This window comes from Ixodes scapularis, unplaced genomic scaffold, assembly GCF_016920785.2.
Source record: "Ixodes scapularis isolate PalLabHiFi unplaced genomic scaffold, ASM1692078v2 PGA_scaffold5__190_contigs__length_132052651, whole genome shotgun sequence".
Lineage (NCBI taxonomy): Eukaryota > Metazoa > Arthropoda > Arachnida > Ixodida > Ixodidae > Ixodes > Ixodes scapularis.
The window spans coordinates 100,471,058-100,493,958 of record NW_024609880.1 but is presented as its reverse complement, the minus strand read 5'-3'; the positions used below and the strand labels follow the sequence as shown (position 1 = coordinate 100,493,958).

The window sequence follows — 22,901 nt, the reverse complement described above, 5'->3', positions numbered from 1 at the left end:
CAAGGAGGTTAGAAGTACTAGGAGGGGGTACGTTGCAATATTGGTGAAGCCTAGTCATAAAAAGTTTGAATGATTTTGTGCCCAGCGTGACCGCAGATCTGTCTGGCGATAGGTGCGCGTGACATGTCACGTGCGAGATGGATGGTTGATTGCAAGAGGGTTCCTTGCAGGCTTGCGCGCGCTCCGTCCGGTAGGTTTTATCAGATCGAAGGCTAGACGAAGGCTAGCTACGGTCACGTGATGTGGTGAGAGCAAGGAGGAAAATGAGAAAGAGGCGAGGCGTCAAGGGAGCATGGCTTGTGGAGGCTACGCGGCTGACGTCATGCCCTCTCCTACCCTTCTATTCTCCATGGTCGACCGCCACAAACCAGCCGCCATGTTTGAAATCCAGGATTAAGAAACAACGAAAAGCAAAGCGCCCAATGTTGAGCGCTTACGATAAACGTAGTTTAGTGCTAGGTTTAGCGATAAGCGATTTTGGTACAAACGAACGAAACCAAAACTTAGCTTAGGCTCCCGGCTAAGCTCCGCTTTGCGCTAAGCGGCGTTGGTGCAACCGGCCCTTAATCTCGTTCCACTTATGTTCCGGTTATAACCGAAACTTTTTTGAAGAAAATTTCCGCGTAACCAGGAGGAACGGTGTTCCACACACTTTGTAGTTTATATACGAATTAGCGTTTTACATTTTTGTAAATACTTCGTAGATTATACAGAGCAGTGTTTCAGATACTTGGTTATTGTAAACGATAAATGTAAAAAAAAAAAAAAAAATGGAACCTCTTGGAGGCTAGAATTGAAGCAGATTGGCGTTTAAGTGAATCAAGGTAAGTGGAACGGCATGCAAGTAGAATGAATAACCACGTAGCGACTCCGTGTTCCAGATAAAAAAAAAAAAAAAAAACAAATAAGCGAGGAGAACCGTATAATACACGCAATACATATAATCCCCGGAACACAAAATTTCGACCTGGTCCAGAAAAAATATGTGGAACGTTCATTTAACTGGAGCCTATATGAATATGTGAGCTAAACCGAGTGAACTCTGGGACTCCGAGGGTGGAAATGCCCCGATGACGTAAAGATCTCCGTCATGCTTCGTATTTGGGTCATTCTAGGCGCGGACGCGCCAAAAGCCCCTTCAGAAAAAAAATAATAAATAAATAAATAAGTAAATAAAAAATATGGAAGAGTCGCATTAGCTCGTGGCATTTAGGAAGAACCCGTCCAGAAAGGGGAACAAGAAAGAAAACTGCGGCTAAACCGGGAAAGAAATGCGGGATGAAGAAGAGTGGTGTGGTGAAAAGGGGCGGCGGGAATGAAAGTGCGATTAATCTACCGCCGCAGAGCGTATAGACATATAAACGTATCCCAGACCCATAAAAGGGTCATAAGCGCTTCCCTACATCCTCAAGGGAAAGGGAGGGAAGAAAAAAAGGGTGGATCCGTCTGCCTCCTTGCATGAATGAAGCATGTAGGCCTAAGACAAGTGTAGGCTGCCGGCGCTGCTCCTTCCATTGCTTTCATCGCTTGTATTGTTTATTTCTTTTTTTTATTTTAATGGTAGAGAAGGGCGTTACCCTCTACTCCTTTGAGGCGAAGAAAGAGAGAAAGAGAGAGAGAGAAAGGGAGATAAAGTATCGGAGTGTGTGCACCGAATGCATGATTTCTTTGTATTGTTTTTTTTTTTCTTCTTGCCTCCCTCTTTTCCTTGCGCCTTTCGCCGCTGACTTCCTAATTCGGTTCCCAGAATAGCTCGAGGGTGCCCAAAGGAAGAGAACTGAACTGCCGCGATAACGAGGAGTTCCTTCCGATAAACAAGAGAAGAAAATAAGAAGTAATAAAAAAAAGGTAAAGAAACGACGTATAAAGCGCAAGAATGGTGCCGACCCAGAACAGCGGCTAGAAAAGAATGATGAACAATAACATTAACCGACAAAAGATGAGCGAAAGAAAAAGGGGAATGACGAGAAAAAAAATAAATATAAAAAGGTTTCGGGGCGGTACCAGATTTTGCGGAGTCACGAAAAAGAAAAAAAAAAAAAAGACAGAAGAAACTAAACAACATTGTATACGAAATTTAAAAAAAAAAAAGGGGGGAAAATGCGGGACTCAAGACAAAAGAAGTTCGGGGAGTTAAAATTAACCATATTCAAAAAAGGAAAAAAAAAAAGGAGGGTGTAACGGATGTGGGATAGCGAGGAAACCACGGGTCTTGAAATGATACTGGGAAGACAATGATTGATTGGAAGTCTGCCTTGTGCCGGGAGCTTCAAAGAGACAGGGCAGTGTGGTACCCGTACGCAGAGCTTTGACCGAGTGGGCTGCTATGTCGGCACAAGTGTCGTCATCGGTTTTCCGACTTATATTACATTCAATGAACATTTTCCCAAAACGAAGAAGAATGAGCGGGCCAGAAACGGACGACGAAACTTTCAGCCGACAACTGGTACGTGATTGCCGTTGGTGTCACGTGTCGGGTAATCTGTGTTATTTTGTTACGATCTTTTTTTCTTTTGCTTCGGTCATTTTTATTTAGATAAGTTCGGTGTTACACTTCGTTATAGACACAATTCATTGTCAGTTACAATGAAACGTTGTAACGAAACCTTGCAGTTTTTGCTATACACGTGATCCATCTTCGAACAAATGTTTTCAGACTCGATGAAAACTAGGGAAATAATAAAAGCTAACCCGGCCTCTGCGCTGTTCGTCGGTCCATCCATCTGCAGGGGTCTCAAACTCGTTTTAGTGTGACAGCCAGATAGCCCACCCCAGAAATGTCGAGGGCCAACATGCGCAGGGTAGAGGGAAGGGGGAGGGGATAATAAATTTTAAAACAGAAAAAAAAGAGAACAGCAATAATGGTGTTCTACTTTGCAAAGCAGCGGATTCTTTCAGCGACACCCAGAAATTTCCAAAAGAACAAATCTGGTGCTATTTGGTTTTTGTAAAATAGGCGCTTTGCCGATGCCATCTTTAGCTTTCATTTCTTCATACAACTCGTTTGGGTTCGAGGTATACTTCGTTTTAGTCGAAGTCCAGAGGCAGACGACGCTACCAGCAAATAGACCGAACAAGCAGCGCCAAAAGCGGAAGTCACTCTGCCTTTCCTGTTTACGATTAGTTCAGCGATCATAGGGCACGTAAAGAAACGTGAAGAACTCCACGATGATTCGCTTTTGACGCTGTCTGAATAATTTCATCAGCTCGTAGCGTCCGCTGCGTGTGGACGTAAGGTGAAACCAAGTATATATGTGATTACAAGATTTAAAATATCACCATCGCGCCAACGCGCTCGAATTTTTCAATAAAACCAGAAACCAAGCAGAGAATCGTGACTCTGTCGCCCAATTCACCCGGGAATTCTCCGAATGTAATGTGTCTCGAAAAAAAGTCTTTCCATACGGTAGTTTCTGCTTTTCTGGCGATTCTTACAGCAGAATTATAAGAAAATACTCGCGTCTTCACGGTATGTAAGACAATACAAGCATCGATCTAAAAGCAAACATATTCTAAAATAGGTTAAAATGTCACAGGAGCGCAGAGCTACGTTTTTAGTGAAAATGAACGAACCAGAAGAGGTCATTATAATGGCGCATGCAGCGCTCGAGGCATAGGAAAGGGTGCTCGCAGCCACAAGATACTTGCGGGCCCGGTCCCAGAGAGTCGCGGGCTGCGTGTTTCAGACCCCTGAAGCGTGTTTTGGCTCCGCCCCACGATTTTCAAAGCGGTAGCAATTAACCTTGTTAAGATGAAGTTTGTATTCCGTTTCAGTTAACGTTCGGCGCTTTCAGGGGCAATGAAACCTCTAAGACATTTATGACCCCGTTTGAAATTCTCATTTTTGCATGTTTCCTTTAACCTCACAATTTTTCTTTTTTACGCACCCTCCCCGAGGGTCTGATGTCTCAATCAGGCACTGGTGAGAAAGAAGGGAAGGAGAAAACCCAGCAAAAGTGCCGTCATCGACTGTCTCAGGTGACCCTCGCTCATCTTTCAGCTGGCTCGACAATTTTGATGAACAGGTCACGACGCCTTTGACAGAGAACTTGTGGCAATGTGGTTCGCCGCCTACCCTGCGGCAATCTATGCCATTTTTTTCTTTTTTTACAAAATAAACGTGGTTTACATTCTTAGAAAAAAGTTCGTAGTACTTACTAACTAAAAGTTAGTAATTGCGTGTCACATCATTTACTATGTTCTTAGTAACTGCAGTTAGAAACGGTCAAGTTAGCAACGTTGCTAGCTCAAGAAACAAGTAACGATTACTAACCTCATCAACAGAACCTAGTATCTTTCACTGCGTCTAGCTAGTAACTGGCACTAACTCTCACAAGATTAAGTAATCGCTAAAACCTCTAAGCAGTACCTGTTTTTCCTTGAGAAAAAAAAAAAAACCTTTCTCCTGGCAAAAAAAAAATAAAAAAAAATAAAAAAAATTCACCCCATTTCCACGTGGTGAATGATGTTGATTGGGGCGAAGCTCTGGTGGTGCTTGTCTGCGTAGACGCTGAGCCGCAGCATGCCGAGCCTTTCGTTCGTTTTCACCCATGTCAGAAAGAGAATGTGTGGTATGTAACGTGGTTATATATGCATTTGAGCATTTGACCGCAGCGCCCTTTCGTCTATAAACATTGAGCCAATGCATGCAAACTTTAACGCGATTATATACGCATTTGACAACAGCGCCCTCTCCTGTATAGACGTTGAGCGGCTACATGCAACGTTTCATCCATGACATCCCCAGCTCTTGGGTTACTACCACATCTCAGAGCCCCGTACTCGTCCCGCAGTCGTGGCCGAGTGGTTAAGGCGATGGACTAGAAATCCATTGGGGTCTCCCCGCACAGGTTCGAATCCTGTCGACTGCGCAAACATTTTTTTCTTTTTTTTTAATTTTTTTTTGCCCTACACGAGCACGTGAGCTCACGAGCACGAGCACGAGCACGAGCACGAGCACGAGCACGAGCACGAGCACGAGCACGAGCACGAGCACGAGCACGAGCACGAGCACGAGCACGAGCACGAGCATCTGCAAGATCGATGTGAGCACGGACGCCGGGCAAACAATGTTAGACCCTAAGGAGCTTCGCCCCTAAAAGGTGAGAAGTTTCCTCTCTCGTCGATGCACACTGTAATAGCGAAGGAGTTATTAACGATGCGTGGTGCCAAACGTCGCTCTCAGACTCTCGAACTCCGCTGGCGTTAGTCAACATCAAATTTAAAATTGGCAAGAAAACATATTAACGCGGGGATTAGATTCTATTTACGCGCTGTTTACATGCACATTTGCACACGTATTATACATTTTACACCGACAAGGCATTAGTACACAGAACAGACACACAACAGACACGGGACGACACACCAACCCAAATCGCTGCCCCCAATCGCTACCTATGCGTCTTTTATACTGAACATTTAAAAGAAGCTAGTTGATCAATGACGATGTTACAAATGTGGTGCTGCTTTAGCACTAATATTGTTCTTCAAGATTGTTGCGAAACATCCCAAGGAATATATATCTTACTAAGAACTAACGGCACAGACAGTAATCATTTGCAAGAGTCTATAAAACAGCTTTCCCATTGGTTCCCTACAGCAGCCATGTTCTCGCTTCCCTGGATAGCAGCTGCAGTTCCTACCTGTCGCGCGCTTGAGGTAGGCAATAGATAGTAAAAAAGTAGTAACGGTTAGAAAAAAGATAGTAACTACTGCAGCTACTAACTTTTTACTAGATTTTACTAAGAGTGCACGCTAAATGTTGCCCAATTTCAGTTCGATAACCAAATCTAGAGAGGAAATTAGACCTTCTTAACTCAGTTTTTATTAAAAGTGATCTAGTGTATCTTTAACACATTGTCTGCACCACTTAAAAAGTGCTAGTGAGAGCGAAAGCATATATGCATATGTGATTCTGTGCTCAACTTAACTTATGACTACGTTCCGCGATATATCAAATCTTAAATCGAGTAGCAATATGGTAATTGAGAGAAAAAAAGCAGTAAAATGCATTACACTGCAATTGAGGTAATATACGACGTTTCGAGTGCATAAGCGACCAGGTCATTCCTACGTGCCGTGTTGGCACACGTCGTGGCGTAACGCGTGTATCTAAAATGAATGTCTCTTTCCTAACGATCGGTATGGATTATATTCCTTACTCAAAGTAATACTTATTCATAAAAAAACATACTATACACAGTCAAGCGGTAACATATTGCGACACCTAGAGTAATATCAGTTTTTGAACAGGTCTCATAAAAAAAGAAAAAGAACACGAATAAAGAAACAAAAGTTTGGATCATTGCATACTCAAGCGCACCGCACAAGCACATAACCCTAGGGCATTTACATACGCTACTAACGCGAACCATCCCAGAACGCGCGGACAAAAAAAAAAAAAAACATATTGCTTTTTCCGTTTCATTCCCAAGTCATTTTTCTCAGGCTTATAATTTCTCAAACAACCCTGCTTCAATAGGAAAAAAAAAAAGTCGAAGCATCACAAAAAGGTTTGCAAAAGGTAATTTTCAGCGGGGCATAATCGGAATGTTCTACACAAAATTAAAATCCTAAAAAAACAAAACACGACTGGCAACTGGAACCAACGAGAGTATAGAAAACGAGAAGCGGAGTGCAAAGAAAGTATAATCCCGAAATCTCCGTCGGCCCCTGCAGAGGTTGCTTCGCCGCACACAAAGTCTGCGTGCGGGAAAACCTAGTTACCGAACTGTCCCAGCGTGACAGTTCGGGGAGGGATCCAAACGCTCTTGCTTGCTACGTTCTGTTTGTTTTCCTTTCGTTTTTCTTCTTTTTTTTTTGTATTAAGGGGCGCCGACAGGGGGTAATCATTATCATTTCATTAATTTTTATAATCCGCGCCTCGTTTCCGCACTGAAAACAAATACGTTTGTCACCACCCGTCCCGAAGCGAACGCGCACGAGCAAATATTTGCCAACGTTCGTGGCGCGCAGAAAAAAAAAAAAAAAAAAAGCGTTTAAATGTTTCCCCCCCTCTTTTTTTTTGCCGGTGTAAGTTGCTGGAATCAAGACTTTCTAAAACAACCACTCGACACTCTTCGATTCTTTTTTTTTCTTTCTTAACAGTCCAACCTTCTTTTCTTTTTTTTTTTTTTTTCGGTTCAAAAGTAACGATAGGTTCTTACTATTATAATGCAATTAAATGCAAAGGTGCAAGCGAGCTGGACAAGAATGACGAAAGTAATCCCTGGAGAAGGGGAACAAGAGGGACAAAGGACAAACATAAATCTCCAAACACTCTTCTTTTTTGAACTCGGTCAATAATGCAGCCCAACTTTTCAAAGTCAAGTGTGACAGAGAACTCACTTCAAAGTCAGTTTAAAAGAGAACCCATTTATTAACAAGACAACTGTGCTTGCAGAAATTTGTGAATAAGTGTCTACGCCGTAATCTTTTCGATGCACGGATCCAATTGCTAAAATGGTATTTAGAAACTAAACGATGACGCTTTATTTCTTTGCGTGATCAAGTCTTTTCAACAGACGTACATACACTCAAAACTAAAATAAAACTTAAGTGAAAGAAAAGGGAGACATGCATTTTGAATGTTCCGTTGAATTTACGATGGAAACCAAAGGCTTGTTACCTGCGTATAAAAGAAGGCTTTTTTTTTTTTTTTTTTTTAAATTACTCGAATGAGCGATTGTATTCACCGTGGAAATAAATTCAAGCTACAAAATATGCCAACCGTTAAGCTACCTGACTACAATCTCGAATCTGGGCTTATTACAAGTGTACGCACGTCCTCAAATTTCAGTGCAGCAATAAAAGCATCTAAATAATAATAATAATAATAATAATAATATTAATAATAATAAAAAGAAGCTCAAATTTTATATAAAGCGAATTTCGAATCCGAACGTATCGGGTCCATATTTATTCGTAAAGTTGGGCAACCCTATCTGGCGCCGTAGATTATGTCATTGAAGGAAATTATTGCTCGTTTTGCGCTGCAGAGCATGTGAAGCTCGCTCGCGAGCAGAAAGCCGCACGCACACCAGGGCAGTGGAACGGACGGAGAAATAAAATCGGAGTTCGCCTAAGTGTAAGCTCCAATCGATTTTGCGCCAATATCCCCTTTTGAAGCACGAAGCTAAAGGGCTGTTTATACTCCGAAGCAACGTTAATATTAACACCACGCACTCTTCTAAACTTCGTGGCGTTGATACCCAGGTACGAATTTACTTTGACGTTCGCGCCACGGTCCTACTTTTGTTTTTTTTCGGCGTTCTTACTCAGCGGCAAATAACGTTCTATTCGATTACCCGCACACGCCCAGTGATGCCGAGCGATGGTGAGCCGAAGTTAATCTTATTTCGCGCGCGAATATATCGAGGCTATCGCGAAGCGTCTAAAAAAACGCTTCGCAGACGCTCCTTCTGCGTTGAAGCGCTTCGCGGACGCTCATTGTCGTTGGACTCTAAACGCGTTCGAATACGTGAGTAGAACCAAACGCTGGACGCCGGTGTTCCGCGTTCTAACACGTATGGAATCAAATGACATCACTCGAAACTCTGAGATGCGTTTTGTTTCCCAACTATGAACAAGCAGACGCGATGTCCGTGCCACGTATTCTACCAACCTTCCCCGAGCCAGAAAAACAACAACAAATATGCAAATAAATCGAAGACGGGAGTCACGGATGAATAGAGTGAGATGCAGCCAGCTCGTTTCCCGGTTCCTTCACGCCGATTGCGTTCGCATCTCAATCGCATAACGCATTCCGCGCACGTGAAACAAGACGGCTAAAGTCCAATCCCCGCGAAACAAGCGACGACGTACGGGCCCTGTCTTCGACGTGTAGGCTGCCGACGGAAAAAAAAAAAACTGGAAGGAGAAAACACACGCACGCACAAAAAATAAAACCGCATACCAATACCGCTGGGAGTAGGAAAGAAAGGAATGTGATTTACATACACTGTTCGTCTCGTTGTTTTATGTCTTACATTTTTTATACAGATACCATATAAAAATAAAGAACTATATTAAAAAAAAGCTTATACTCAGAACTGAGAGTCGACTTTTACCGATTCAGTCGCAGTGAGTTTGTCGGCGCACATGCAAATGAGGTCGGATCAACGGCGACGACAGAGAGAAAAGTTGCATTCGTTTGACTTTCTTACTTTCATACTTCTTAATTTACTGGCGTTGTTTCTAAAGATATACGTTTTCTTCTTTGAACGACTCTTCTTTGACGGAAACCAGCAGTTTCCGAATGCAAAAATGTAAATGACGATTTTGTTCAAACGTTTTCTTTTTATTGCTGGCCTCGGTCTATTTGATTTTCTTTTCTATTATAGTTTAACGCACTTTCACGCTCAGGACATGTTCAGTAGCAAAGCATGGGGGGTCCAGGGGGGAAGACGTGGGTGAACGCCTTTGTCTAAGCGGCCCATGAGACCACGGCATCATTCGGTGGGTACGAGGAAAAACTAATGTAAGGAAACTCGTAAAACAAATTTTATATAACAAAATCCACATAACAGAATTCATATAACGAAATCCAAATAACAAAGCCCATATAACCAAATCCACATAAGAAACCCATGTACGGAGCCTATATAACGAAACCCACACAACGTAGCCCACATAACGAACTCAGCGAAGCCCATATAACGAAACGCATATTACAAAAGTCATATAACAAAGCCCATATAACGAAATTCATGGAACGAAGTCCGTATTTGATAAGTACGAGGAGAAACTCATAACGAAAGCAATATAACGAACACCGTACAATAAAATTCGTAGAACGAAATTCATATAACGGAACCCAAATAATGAAAACCATAAAAAATAAGAAAATCAATGTAAATAAATCCATATTAAGATGCGTATAGCTAAGCCAACATAATGAAGTCTTTATAACAAGACGCATTAAACCAAGCCAAAATAATGAAGTCTGCATAACAAAATCCATGTAGAGAAACGAAACCCATCAAACTAAGTCCAAAGAACGACATCTGTAAGCGAAAAACGCGGAGGTTATTAGGGGCACGAAGCGGACGATATAGTGTCCCAGCTGGACCGTTTCTTCCATCGGTTCAAAGTCCACATTATTCCGATGGTCATTAGGATAAGCAGAAGAATTCACGTCTGCGAGTAAGGCGCCCGCAAATAAACGTACGCGTTCGCATGGCACTCGAATTTCCTCGTCATTATTCGGCGCACTTTTAATCTCGCTATTCCGCTTGAAATCCACGATAGACCTTTTTCAAAAGTCCACATCATTCGCGGTCGCCATTTCTTGGGTAACAAGAATGTGATTGGATCCGAGTCCTTGCCCAATGCTGACGTCACACTCGTTTCTCGATAAGAGCTCCCCGAGTTCACGCCGAACGCTGACGTGGCCCTCGTGTCCAATATTTGCTCAGATCGAGTAGTACGTGTCCAAGCACAGGCGGACAGGCAACGGTGCGCACTTTTGAAAAGGGTATATCGCTAAGTACTTCACGAAGGTTTTCACATACAACAGACCTTCGTCACAACCTTACGAGGTACAGAGGTTCCTACGTTTCATGGCTCCCGAACCGTCGTTATAAAACTCGGACATATTCTAGCTATTTATTTATTTCTTTGGTGGGGGCAGGGGGAGGGGGTGACCTCGTTTCATCATCTTGTGTTTGTGTACCTTTTTTTTTCATTTTTTTTCTCGTTCTCGCGCGGACATTGTTAACGCGCCGCAGCGTGTTAGCTACGTTCACGCGCCATCGAGCGTGTGCGTCGATCTGACCGGGTAGCGATACTGCAGCTCACGGCGTTAACAGAAGCGTAACGTTCGGACAAGAGGAGCGAATCGGTAGAGGCGACGACGGCGAAAGTCAGACGGTAATTAGGGTGACGCCAAACAACAATAAAAGATATAATCAATGATCAATAGAGGCAACGTAAACCACATCCGTGCCGATCGAAAAAAAGGACAAGAACGCGAGCTCTTGGGAAGAGCCCCCGTTTTCGTTTTTTTTTTTTTTTCGAACAGGGAGGTACGGCGCACTTACAGAAGAAAAGAGACGTTTAGGGAACACAGACCACGGGGGAAAAAAAAGAGAAAAAGAAGAGAACAGAGGAAAGGGTTAAAGGGACGTGAAGGGAAGTGGCGGGAAATCCGGGCAAACAAGGTTGCCAGAAATCGGTCGAAATGGACCCGGGTCCACGCCTCCGCTCGAGGCTCCAGCGACACACGAGCAATCAATGGAACAGGCTTTTGGGTATCTTGGAAGCAAGGAGGGAGGGGGAAGGGAGGGGGGGGGGGATGGGGAGTCACGAAGGGCGACACGGAGACGGGGGAATGACGACTGTCGTCGTCGACGACTGTCGTCGTCGACGACGCCTTTTTAAGACGACGACAGCGCCAGAGAGGCGCCCGGGTTTCCGGGGAAAATGAGTGGAATGCGGGTCTTAGGAGGCCGCTCTCTAGAGGAGGCGACGTCCTGGCTTCGTTCACGCGAACCGAGGAAGGAGAACAAAACATAAAAATTAGATGTCGTCCGCGGTACCGCGACATCAATTAATTTTAGACGATTATTCCTTCGTGCGACAATATTAAAGTTACCCTCAGTTCGTGAATTGATACAATTAAAATGTTAAAAGAAGAGCTTATTTGTGTATCGACATATTTTGTGGGGAGTTGTGCGAAAGACATTTCATATGTGATCGATCAAATTTAATATGCGCTAGTTGCGCTTTTGTTTCTGTGAGCGCTTGAAAGATGATTACTTTTTTTTTAATTATTCTGTACACCGGAATGATTAATCACCTCGTTGGAGAGGAGACTGATACAAGCGGATTTTATAGTACCTTAAATTTTATTCGTTATTAGCTTATTATTGAAGAGAACGCATATAACATAGATTTTTTTAACGTACGCAAATGTTTACGTTACGGTCTCAGTCCCAGCTGCTATCGCTTCACGAAATATCTCAGCCCATGAACTCAGAAAGAACACACAGAAGAGTGCTGCAAATCGGAACAGTACACGCGCCCGGCATAAAAAATAGTGTATGTAAAAAAAGAAAAAAAAAATGCTTTGCCATTTTTTTTTATCTGCGTTACGATTGGCGACATCTGTTGAAAATTTGACAACTGAGCTTATTTTTTTTTAACTACGCTACATACCGCAGTCAACTCACACAAGGATGGTTATTGAACTAGAGCAATTGAAATATTGTCATCTAATATATTACCGAGTAATTTGTAATTATAATTGACTCCGCTACATACCGCAGTCAACTCACACAAGGATGGTTATTTATAGAGCAATTGAAATATTGTCATCTAATATATTACCGAGTAATTTGTAATTATAATTGGCTCCGCTACATACCGCAGTCAACTCACACAAGGATGGTTATTGAACTAGAGCAATTGAAATATTGTCATCTAATATATTACCGAGTAATTTGTAATTATAATTGGCTCCGCTACATACCGCAGTCAACTCACACAAGGATGGTTATTTATAGAGCAATTGAAATATTGTCATCTAATATATTACCGAGTAATTTGTAATTATAATTGGCTCCGCTACATACCGCAGTCAACTCACACAAGGATGGTTATTGAACTAGAGCAATTGAAATTATGTCATCTAATATATTACCGAGTAATTTGTAATTATAATTGGCTCCGCTACATACCGCAGTCAACTCACACGAGGATGGTTATTGAACTAGAGCAATTGAAATATTGTCATTTAATATATTACCGAGTAATTTGTAATTATAATTGGCTCCCTTTAGAAGTCGTCGTTTTTTTTCTTCTGTCTTGACGACTTTAAGCTGGTGCGCTTTGTACCACGGCGCGGCCTTTGGGGCTTCATGCATTTCTTCTTATTTAATGACACCTTAACTGCGGAAATTTACCACAGGGTTAAATCTCTGATTCGTTTCGTTGACGAAAATATTGAGAGTTACTCTCAGTTGCGAAACGACAGAATGCACTTTATTATAGTCGCCAATTTATTTCGATTATAATACACATATGCTGGATTTTTCGACGCAGTTTCGCCGCGCCGACCGCACACGCAATGCCACTCGCTGTCGGTTTATGACGTGTGAAGCGGCGGGCGGAGCCGGTGGGCTAGAAGGCCGCCTGGCACAAACTCACTAATGTGAGGGTCTTGAGAGAGCACATGGAGAAAGTCACGAGAGAAGTTATCGAGGCTTTTTACATTTAATAAATGGAGGCCCGCGGTGCGAGCTAATGTACCTCGATAAGCGCTATGCTAAGGAGCGACAGCGATTAATGTGCCGACGCGCACTCTCATTGGTCCCTGTCCGCGTTCCGCTTTTGCTTAGGAAGAATATGGCGGATTTGACTCGCCCTCACCCTCAAGTAGCGGTTGGCGTTCGAAAACCTACCCGCGTCCAGCGTTGTTTTGTCTGAAATCGTCACGTGATGTCCCCGCCGGAGTAACTCGGAAGACTTCGAGCATAGCCATGGTGTATACTGACAAAGCCTGCAAGACGGCCACGAGAAGCGGCCGCTGAAATGGAAAAGGTGGAGCGGCATACAACGGATGAGAGGAGAGCCAGGTGTTTGGCGCCCCACTGCGGCGAGACGCCGAAACACACTTCTCCCGAGCGAAAAGTGTGTTTCGGGTCCTCGCCGCTGCAAAAGCTTTGCGCTGTTGTCTAGGTTCCCTGAGAAATGGCTCTTTGATGCTCTGTGTTACAGAATCCACGCGCTCCAAATCTGCGACCGGGCACTCTATGGCTCCGTCGGTGAACTGCCAGGCTTTGTGAGTATAGACGCTTTCAGCGAGTCAGTTACTCGAGCTGCCACCAGTCGGCGCGCCCTTCGCGCGCTTTCGGGCCGCCATAGCCGACCTTCAGTTACTCGCTGTTGCTCCGCGTTGTGTGCTGCACAGGCCACTACCGGAGCTTCGTTTTCGTGTTCTTTTACGTTCCGCGTTAAAATCTTGGTTTTTCTTGAGGTCTTTTCGATATTTAGGGCTTTCATTTAATCATTTGATATTTATATTTCGACATAGCTCTTGCATGTTCTTATTCATGGAATGGAATCGGACACCGAATGGGTCGACGATACAAGATTATTAGGCTTCAATGACCGTGTAGGTTCATCCCATTCTTACGTTTTTGTCACTAATAAAGGGCAGTCAACACTATTGCAACATATGTAAATTGCAACTGACGCAGTAAGGCTATCACAGTCGTGCTTCTCGCTGCATGAGCGAGCTCGTTTCCGTAAAGCCGACCCGCCGGAGATTTCTCACTGTCGCCCGTCGCATCGCTCGGTTTTGGAATTTCTAGAAAACGTCGCTCACCGTCTTGGTGGCTTGCTCCGTCGCTTCCATGCGGTTTGCCTCGTCGCGCGACTGACTGAGCGACAGCGAAGCGGGTCGCCGTCGCTTATCTGGTCGCTCGCCAAATAGCTTACATGCGGTTTATACTCAATTAATTTCCATGCACACACCACTGAACCATTGGCGTCTCGATATTAAGTATAAACCGCGTGCAAGCGATTCGACAAGCAACGAGACAAGCGACGCTGACCCGCTTCCCTGTCGCTCTTGCAGTCGGGCGACGAGGCAAACCGCACGGAAGCGACGGGAGCAAGCGACCAAGACGGTGAGCGACGTTTTCTAGAAGAGTAACCCAAAAATCCGAGCGATGCAACAGGCGACAGTGAGAAATCTTCGTCGCTGACTCTCGTCGTTGTCGCCGTCGCTCGTCTCGTCGCACGCTAAATCGCTTACATGCGGGTCGGTTTTACGGAAACGAGCGCGCAGATGCAGCGAGGAGCGCGACTGTGATAGCCTTAGTGCGTCGGTTGAAATTAGCATATGTCGCAATGGTGTTGACTGCCCTTTATTAGCGAGAAAAACGTTACAATGGGATGAACTTACATGGTCTCTGAAGCCATAATCTTGTATCGTCGGTCCATTCGCTGTCCGATTCCATTTCGTAAATAAGAAAATACAATAGCTATGTTGAGATATAGATATCAAATGATTAAATGAAAGCCCGAAATATCGAAAACACCTAAAGAAAACATACGATTTCAACGCGGAACGTAAAAGAACGCGAAAACAAAGCTCCGGTAGTGGCCGGCGCAGCACACAACGCGGAGGAACGGCGAGAAACTGAAGGGCGGCTATGGCGGCAGGGTCACGTGGCGTCAAGATGGCGGCGCCCATGAAATGTTGCCTGAAAGGGTCTATAGAGGCTATGACATGACGGACCGCGCAGACGACAGGAGGAGGACTTGTCGCTACTTCGCATAGCCTTATCTAGGGACGTTTGCGAGCGAGCCATTTGCGGCGTTGTCCTAGAAAGATCTTACGTTTCTGGCATCTTCGATGAAGTGTCTGGATAGTGTTCACGAACGTGAAGTCACGTTTTGCCCGAGAACGAGCAGTCGGGATGACAAGTGTATGTGTGTGTGATGAAGATATATGACTGGTGTATATTTTTTTCTTTTATCGTTTCAAATAATAAATTTAGTTGCGAGTTCAGCTCTGTCCTGTCGTGTTCCTTCCTCTCTTCGTCGTACCCGTTTTTTTAAAGCTGATTTTCATCAACCATCTTTAATGATTACCAACTGGCGCAGTTTCCTACTTTGTTGCAAGCGCACATCCTCGCACCGTTACCACATGCGGCGTCCGCATGCGACGACATTGAAAACTAATTTACCAGCCTTGAAATATGCAAGAGCAACAATACCACTGTAAGATATCTGCGAAGATGAGCATGATTGATAAGCTGGTTGCATGCACAGTGCGAAAGACGCCTATTCTGATAAGGAACGTTTTCAGTACAATGAAACTCCATGGAGAACTTGGCGCGACTCGATTAGAACGAGCCCTACGAAGCTTCAAAGAATTGAATGGATCAAAATCGCGATTTCCCTGGAAACTGAGACCGACCAGCAAATCACCCGGCGAGGTTTGGCCGTCTGTGTGCTACTATCTGTTTGTGTCCGGCAAGCAGGCAGGGAAGGCAATTGTGCTGTTTTCTCAGGATCCAGTGACGTTAGTCCGAGCAAGAACGGCACGGATTCGCGTTTCATGTTTCACGAAGCCGTTCATCGCCGTCTCCGTAACAATAACAAGGGAGGCTAGCGTACACCACCCCTGCCCGTTTCGATCTGGATGAGCATCGTACCGGCGTGCGGTCGTGCATCACTACTGCGTGATGCACGTTAAAGACCCCGGGCTAGCGGTTATACTGCACTGGCTAAATTTATGATCTATAGTGGGTAACAATGTCGTCATGTTCTGGCAGATGAAACTTTCGTTGTATAAACAACTAACGATTAATCTGCTTGTGACTTAGAAACCGGAAAACAGGGTGGTTACAAGTGCTACCTAATATTGAACACTAAGACTTACAGAATTCGAATTACAAGTACAACTAAATTTGCACCTTTCGAGTTGAAAACATCGAAGGGCCTTCGGATGCCTTATTTGCCCTTGCACTCCAGTGCGTGGAAACGTCTCCGGTACTCGAGCTCGGCTCTCTATCGTAGATCAGTAAACTCAGTAAAACAAAGGCGCCAAATGTGACGAATGTAAAGTGCTGCAAAAAAAAAAAAAAACCTAATGTGGCAAGTAAATTGTATTGTATGTGTGTTCAGACAGCGGGAAGTTAGTCAGCCTTAGTGGGAGTCTGGTGTCTCAGCTGTAGATGAGAAATTTAGCCGGTGCAGCACAACCGCTAGCCTGGAGTCTTTGACGTGCACCATGCAGTAGGGATACAACAAACAACCGGACTTCACTAAAAAGGAAAAAAATTGTCGAGTGAACGCCGCTCGAGCCAGAAGTATGAACTCTAAAAAAAAGTATGATACACATTAGCATACGCGACCACTTATATTTTTATGCAGCGACTCCATTTTGTACTTTACTCATTTGGGCGCAGACATAAGCATAAATGCAATTATCTACAGCTTGAGGCGGGGTTATAATATACATGTACTAATCTAGCGAATTGGGCGAGTTGGTAAAAGTTATAAACGATGAAATCAACTCAAACGACGAAGACGACGTGAAAACAAGTGTTGGGCCAGTCGGTCTTAGAGGCCCCGTTCTAAGAAGCCCATTCCTAACTGCCAATCTCCACGTTCAAGAGTCGTGAAGGGAGGCATTGCCGTCGCTTGTCTTTCTTCGGCTCTTAAGTATAGTCGTGTACACACACGACATCAATCGACAGTCTCATGGCATGCAAGCGGGGAAACTAAGGGCGTCGGGGTTTGCGGTGACCCTTCTAAAAAAATTGCAAATTCCTTAAAAAAAAAAAAAAAAAAAAAGGCTAAAGGTGGGGAGAGGGTCGAAAAACAAATTGTCGGAAAGCGCATAATCATTGTTCCGTAGGTTCAACGCGTCTATCATAATCCGAAAAAAAGTAAGAGGGAGGTGCTCGCGGTGGTGTTCTCGGCACCTCCAAAATTCAGCTAAGTGTTGGTGATGCCTAGGGTTGGTGATGGGGACAGCCGTCCAAGAGCCAAATGCGTTACGGCGCACCGTAAACCGTTCGTGACTTGTGTTTCGTCCGTTGTTTACGAACTCCCCCCACCTTGTAAGAAGTTTTATGTTGCACAGACGGGCAGGTATCTGAATGATAGGTGGTTTAGGGTGCATTCATATTCGCCTGGGGCCGCTGTCGGAGGGCACTTGGCAACACAATGAAAGAAGTGCGAGCGTATGCATAATTGCGATAAAGTTGATGTACAAGTAAAAAAAAGAGGTATTACAGAAGCATCTTTTAATTTTCAGTTTGGGAGACCTATGCGTCAGCGCGCCGTCGGTAGCTCCGTTAGATAAAGAGGTTTGCTTTTTGCGAGCTAATATGAATAGCGTCGTTTGAAGTGTTTAAGCTCCGAAGATAATGTGGTGCCTGGTAGATGAGTAGGTTTTTGTTGATGTAATCTTTTTGGCTACATTCTTTTCTGTCTTTCTTTTCACTAATAGTTGTGAGTACAGCTTCGTCCTGTCGTGTTCGTTTCTTCGCTTAGTCTTCGTCATATGGATAAAGTTCCTACGTCACCTACCGGAGGCCAGCGCGAGGCAGCGATTGGATACGAGTGCCGCGTCAGCGTCCAATCAGCACCCCGCGCCGGCCTCTGGTAGGTGACGTATTTAAAACCCAGATCCCTGTCCTTGTCATCTGGGAGGTGTGTCTATCCGCGCTCGTACACTGTTCGCATAGGCCTTTGCAAAAATCGCCTTCTGTCAGCACCTCCTAGACAGCTTACAAGCCTGCGCGTCACGTGACATGACGTCACGTCCCGGAGGACTGCACGGGCGCTCATTAGACGCGAGTGCCGCGTCAGCGTTCGCGTGGGACTTGTTTCCTATCATAGTCTCACGCGAACGCTGACGCGGCACTCACATCCAATCAGCGCCCGTGCAGGCCTCCGGGACGTGACGTCATGCCACGTGACGCGCAGGCCTGAAAGCTGCCTAGGAGGTGCTGCTTCTGTGCGCTGCCATCTTTGTCTGCTGGGCTGTGGAACGCCTTCTGAGCATACGCTGTTCCTCTGCTGTGTGGTATATCGGACTCTGCGCATGCGTCCACAGCTCAGTGACTCAGCATTTTTTGCCCAGGTGGTAAGCGATGCAAGGGTCTATACGGGCAGCATAACAGCACTGCACAAGCGCAGTATAGCTCTGCGCTGTTTCGTAAATCAGCCATTCCGTCTGCTCGCGGTTCCCATACTCGCGGATCGCTTATTTATAAATGTCACACAACTTGTTTTTTTCTCAACATTACGAAAGGGACTTGTGTCATACATGAGTGCAAGTCACCCAGCGATTCCCACTACAGAACTTGATGGACGGACTTTGCGATAGAAGGGAAAAGTGAGTCCCGACTGGGCCGTAGCTGCTAGACATTTTACCTGGACGCAGTGGTGCATATAACAATGGCCGTCATACGGATGATCTATGCCTAACAACCGGTGAGGTCTGTGACGCGTAAGTAACTATAGTGTCTTCTCTTTTTTTATTTTTTTTTTTTGGTTTAAAATATGGGCGATACTGGAGTTTTAGATCACAATTTCATATCGGGAAGGTAAAATGAAGCATCTTTACCGCGAAATCGAGCATTTAGAAACGGGATTGGTGGCCGAGTGTGTTAGTGCACCGCAACTCGGAGAACGTGGAGCGAAAGCTCGCGTTGCAGAACCCAAAGATCCTGAGTTCAATCCCCCCCCCCCCCCCCCCCCCCCTCCCCATGCCCGTTTCGATCTGGATGAGCATCGTGCGGGCGTGCGGTTGTGCATCACTACTGCGTGATGCACGTCAAAGACCCCATTCTAGCAGTGGTATTCCCATCTACAGAAGAGGTTCAGTGTCGCTGCACCTCAAAGGCAGACCGACCTTAAGCTGTCTAAAAACGAAAGTCAAATTTGGTTTGTGGTCGATCATCCAGGAACTATACTGGAGCCAAAGTCACACGCACGATAGCTCGAGGTGGCTGCTTCGAAGCGTTCTTCCACAGAATGAGCACTCGCGCTAGAAATGCACGTCTCAAAGCCAGGAGCGCGGGCTAGCTCGCGCTTGTAACTTTGGCTACAGTCTCAGCTTAAGGGTGAAGAAAGTATAGAAAGCGCGGTTCTCACACAACAGTACCGCCATCGCTAAAAGTTGCGAACAGGGTGATAAAGAGTCTCCACTGACCGTTGTCGGTGTCGAATCCGAAGTCCCCGCCGTCGCACGACTCGAAGCACGACGACGAATTTGGTGACGCCTGCCCCTGCAGCAGCAGTAGCTGCTGCTGCTGCTGATGTTGCTGGTGGTGTTGGTGGTGGTGATAGTAGTGGAGATGCGACGGCGAGGCCGTGGCGGAACCGAACAGACCGGAGCCGGCGGCGGCCGAGCCGTGGGGCGGCGGGTGGGATGCGGCGCTTCGGCACCGGTGCGGCTCTTCGGAGACGCTGAGGCTGCTCAGGAAGACGGAGCCGTTCTTGCGGAAGCTCTCGACGAGCGAGTCGAGCGGAGACCCGTCTCCCTGGGACGACAGCAGGGGCAGCGCGGACTTCCAGCGCTGCCTCTGGAGTCGCAGGGACTCCATGACCGATCACGCCATCCCCGCACTGCTGCGGGAAAAGAAAGACAAAAGGGAAAGAAGGAAGAATTAACGGTTTTCATACGACGGACCTGTTATATATATATACGAGCGGAAGAAAGTCCGCCTGCAAACCGCTCGTTGTTTAGGTCAGCTCCATAGAGGAGATTTAAATGGACAATACTGTACGACTGATACAAAACGGTTATTAAAGATCCATCATGCAGTAGTAGTCAGTACTGAAGCGTAATTCGAATGATTTAAAGTAAATATAATTAAATAGGATTTTATGTTTGTTTACCGTATTTACACGAGTGGTAGACTCTGAACCACCGAACAAAGCGAGTATCCGAACCAAGCCTACGGGTCCGCTTTCCCGCGGAGCACGCGAATAGCCAATCACCGCGATCAACAGAGAGATGCCAGCGATTTATGGAAGAGAAATAAAGTTTTCACGCGAAAATGCTATCTGCGGCGATCGGATTTTCACGGAGGGTTGTGTCCTCAACCTCGTCATACGCCACATTATTTATTTATTTATTTTTATACAGAACGCGATGATTGGCTGTACGTATTGTTCTTAAGTAGTGCATTTCTTACTCGGGTAAATCCGACATCATATCTTTCTGGTGTAAACGTTGTGACGACAAAAGTAACAAAGAAGGCTCGATGTAAATTTGACAAAAAATAATATCTCATTTCACGTTATACTTGTGTCACTGGGGATTATTTGCAACTAACCTTTCGTGTAACGTTAAAACGCGCATAATGTTTGCCGCTTTTGAACGTGACGAAGCGTAGGACAAGTATCTAACGTGACTCGAAGCGTAGCTGCAAGTATTATGCGCATTCTAACGTGACTCGAAGCCTACGCTTCGAGTCACGTTAGAATGCGCATAATACTTGCAGCTATTCAGTAAACTCAATTGAGCAATATTACTAAAGTCAATGACATGATAAGAATACAGTGGTAGCTCCACCTCCAGCGAGAGCTTTCTGCCTTATACATGCGAATTCGCTGTTTACAAACATGCCCGCGTTTTTCCACACCATCTGCGCGTGCGCAAAAAAAAAAAAAAAAAAAAACAGTTTTTTTTTTTTTTTAGCTTTTTGACAGCAAGGTATACAAAAGCGCAAACTACAAGCTCGAGCTTGTAGCCTTCGCCGCAGTCCACGTCGAGGTGAGTCAGTCGGGAAGGCAATGCGCGCCACTCAGCGGCGATGTACGAAACCACGCTGCAACAGCGCCGATTCCAAAGAGGAAAAACAAAACAGAAACAAATCTAATTCCGCCAAGAAATCTGTCTTTTTTTCGGCTCGTCTTTCTTCCCCAGAAGATCGACTGTGAAGCCCGAACGAGACAAGACAGTCAAGAGGCGGAGTCGCCATCCCGAATCGGGAAACGATGTTTGCAGGCTAGCAGTCTCAGCTGGCGTGTCAGCTGTCACCCAAAACCCGAATAAAAAACTGATCTGCCACCCCCCCCCCTTTCCCCCTTCCCCCAATCCCCCTCTGTTTTCCTAACTCCCTATATCCATCGCATCTTCTTTTTTTTTTTTTTCTTTTTTTCCCTTTTTTTATCCCGAGGCGGTTTACGAGGAGACTGCTGCGTGTGGACGCTAGCTGTCCGTTGAATCGAGAGACAGATACAAGCGAAATATATGCTATACAAAAGCAAAACAAAAGCCGTTTTGGTGTTTCTTTCTAGCAGGGCTGTAAATTGAACGGTTTGAGCCTTGCGACGGGTTCGTTCTAAGATGAATGGAAATTGAATCCAGCAAAGTCAGAAACTCGCCCAAACTTAAAAGGGAAATGCTTTTTTTTTTTTTTTTTCGATTTGTCGTTTTTTTGTATATCGTTGACCTTTTTGTATCAAGACATATATTCGAACACGGGGGAACGTGTAAGCGTTTTCGGGAGCTTCATCGACGTTGATCCTATTTCTAAATGTGTGAAAAAAAAATAAAACACACACAAAAAAATGTGCAGAGGGGATTAAAGGAATCTCACATCCAATTCTGGAAGCAGATGAATATGGCCCGTTTAGATGGCGCATCGAAAGAGGTTTTCCGACTCGTGTGAAATGTACAAGAACGATCGCTTTCTTCAAACACGCCGTTTCTGGTGTGCCACGTGGGAACTTATTACTATAGGGTTACGTGTTTTCGATATATACCGATGAACCCCGAAAGTTGGACCCTGAGCCCGGTTTTATCGAAGTCGCAGAAAAACCGAAACACACCGAATCAGAGCTGTCCTTCAGTAATAATAAGAATAAAAAGAACAACAACAAGAATACTCTTTTACGGAAATTCATTTTTGTTTACAGCATTATTTTGTGTTGATCCAGAACACAGCCTACACTGAACTGTCCGTGAGGCTGATTTGTTTTTCCTGGAACCACGCCCCCTTCATCTTGTTTCCTTCTCTTACAGAGACGTGTTTCTTTCTTTCTTTTTTTTTTTTTTCAAATATTCGGCGTCACGCCATGTCCTCATTGAGGTTGGGGAATGCCCATATCCGTGTCTCGTTTTCTTGAACTTAAGCACCCATAAATTCCGACGCTACGTCAGACACCGAAAATAGATACCGAAATGCACCGAATTTGTAGGGGGAAAATAAACGCCGAGAAACACTTCCGAATTAAGGAGAACAAAATGAACGCCGGAAACACGGAACCACAACTTAGATAAAACAGACATTATATGAAATAACGACATCTGCCTGTGACATCGCTTAATCAACTTTCGTTTAGTGCTAAACAAACAAACGGATAAGTCCAGCTGTTCGTTTGTTGTTCGTCTGGAATGAGTTGGCAAGCGAAATCGC

The 22,901-nt window shown here is 44.9% G+C and overlaps 1 protein-coding gene and 1 non-coding gene across 2 annotated transcripts in view; one reads left to right on the top strand and one right to left on the bottom strand.

Moving 5' to 3' along the window:
- LOC8033628 (guanine nucleotide exchange factor DBS) overlaps window positions 1–20,094 on the bottom strand; it is a 177,543-nt gene extending 157,449 nt beyond the window's left edge. The window contains exon 1 of the mRNA XM_029966034.4: window positions 19,685–20,094. Within this exon, the coding sequence (XP_029821894.3) occupies window positions 19,685–20,078 (394 nt within the window). The 5' untranslated portion in view covers window positions 20,079–20,094. The remainder of the gene's footprint in view (window positions 1–19,684) is intronic.
- Trnas-aga lies at window positions 4,790–4,871 on the top strand. Its single transcript has one exon. It is a non-coding gene; the product is annotated as a tRNA-Ser (tRNA).
- Window positions 20,095–22,901: the final 2,807 nt, after the last annotated feature.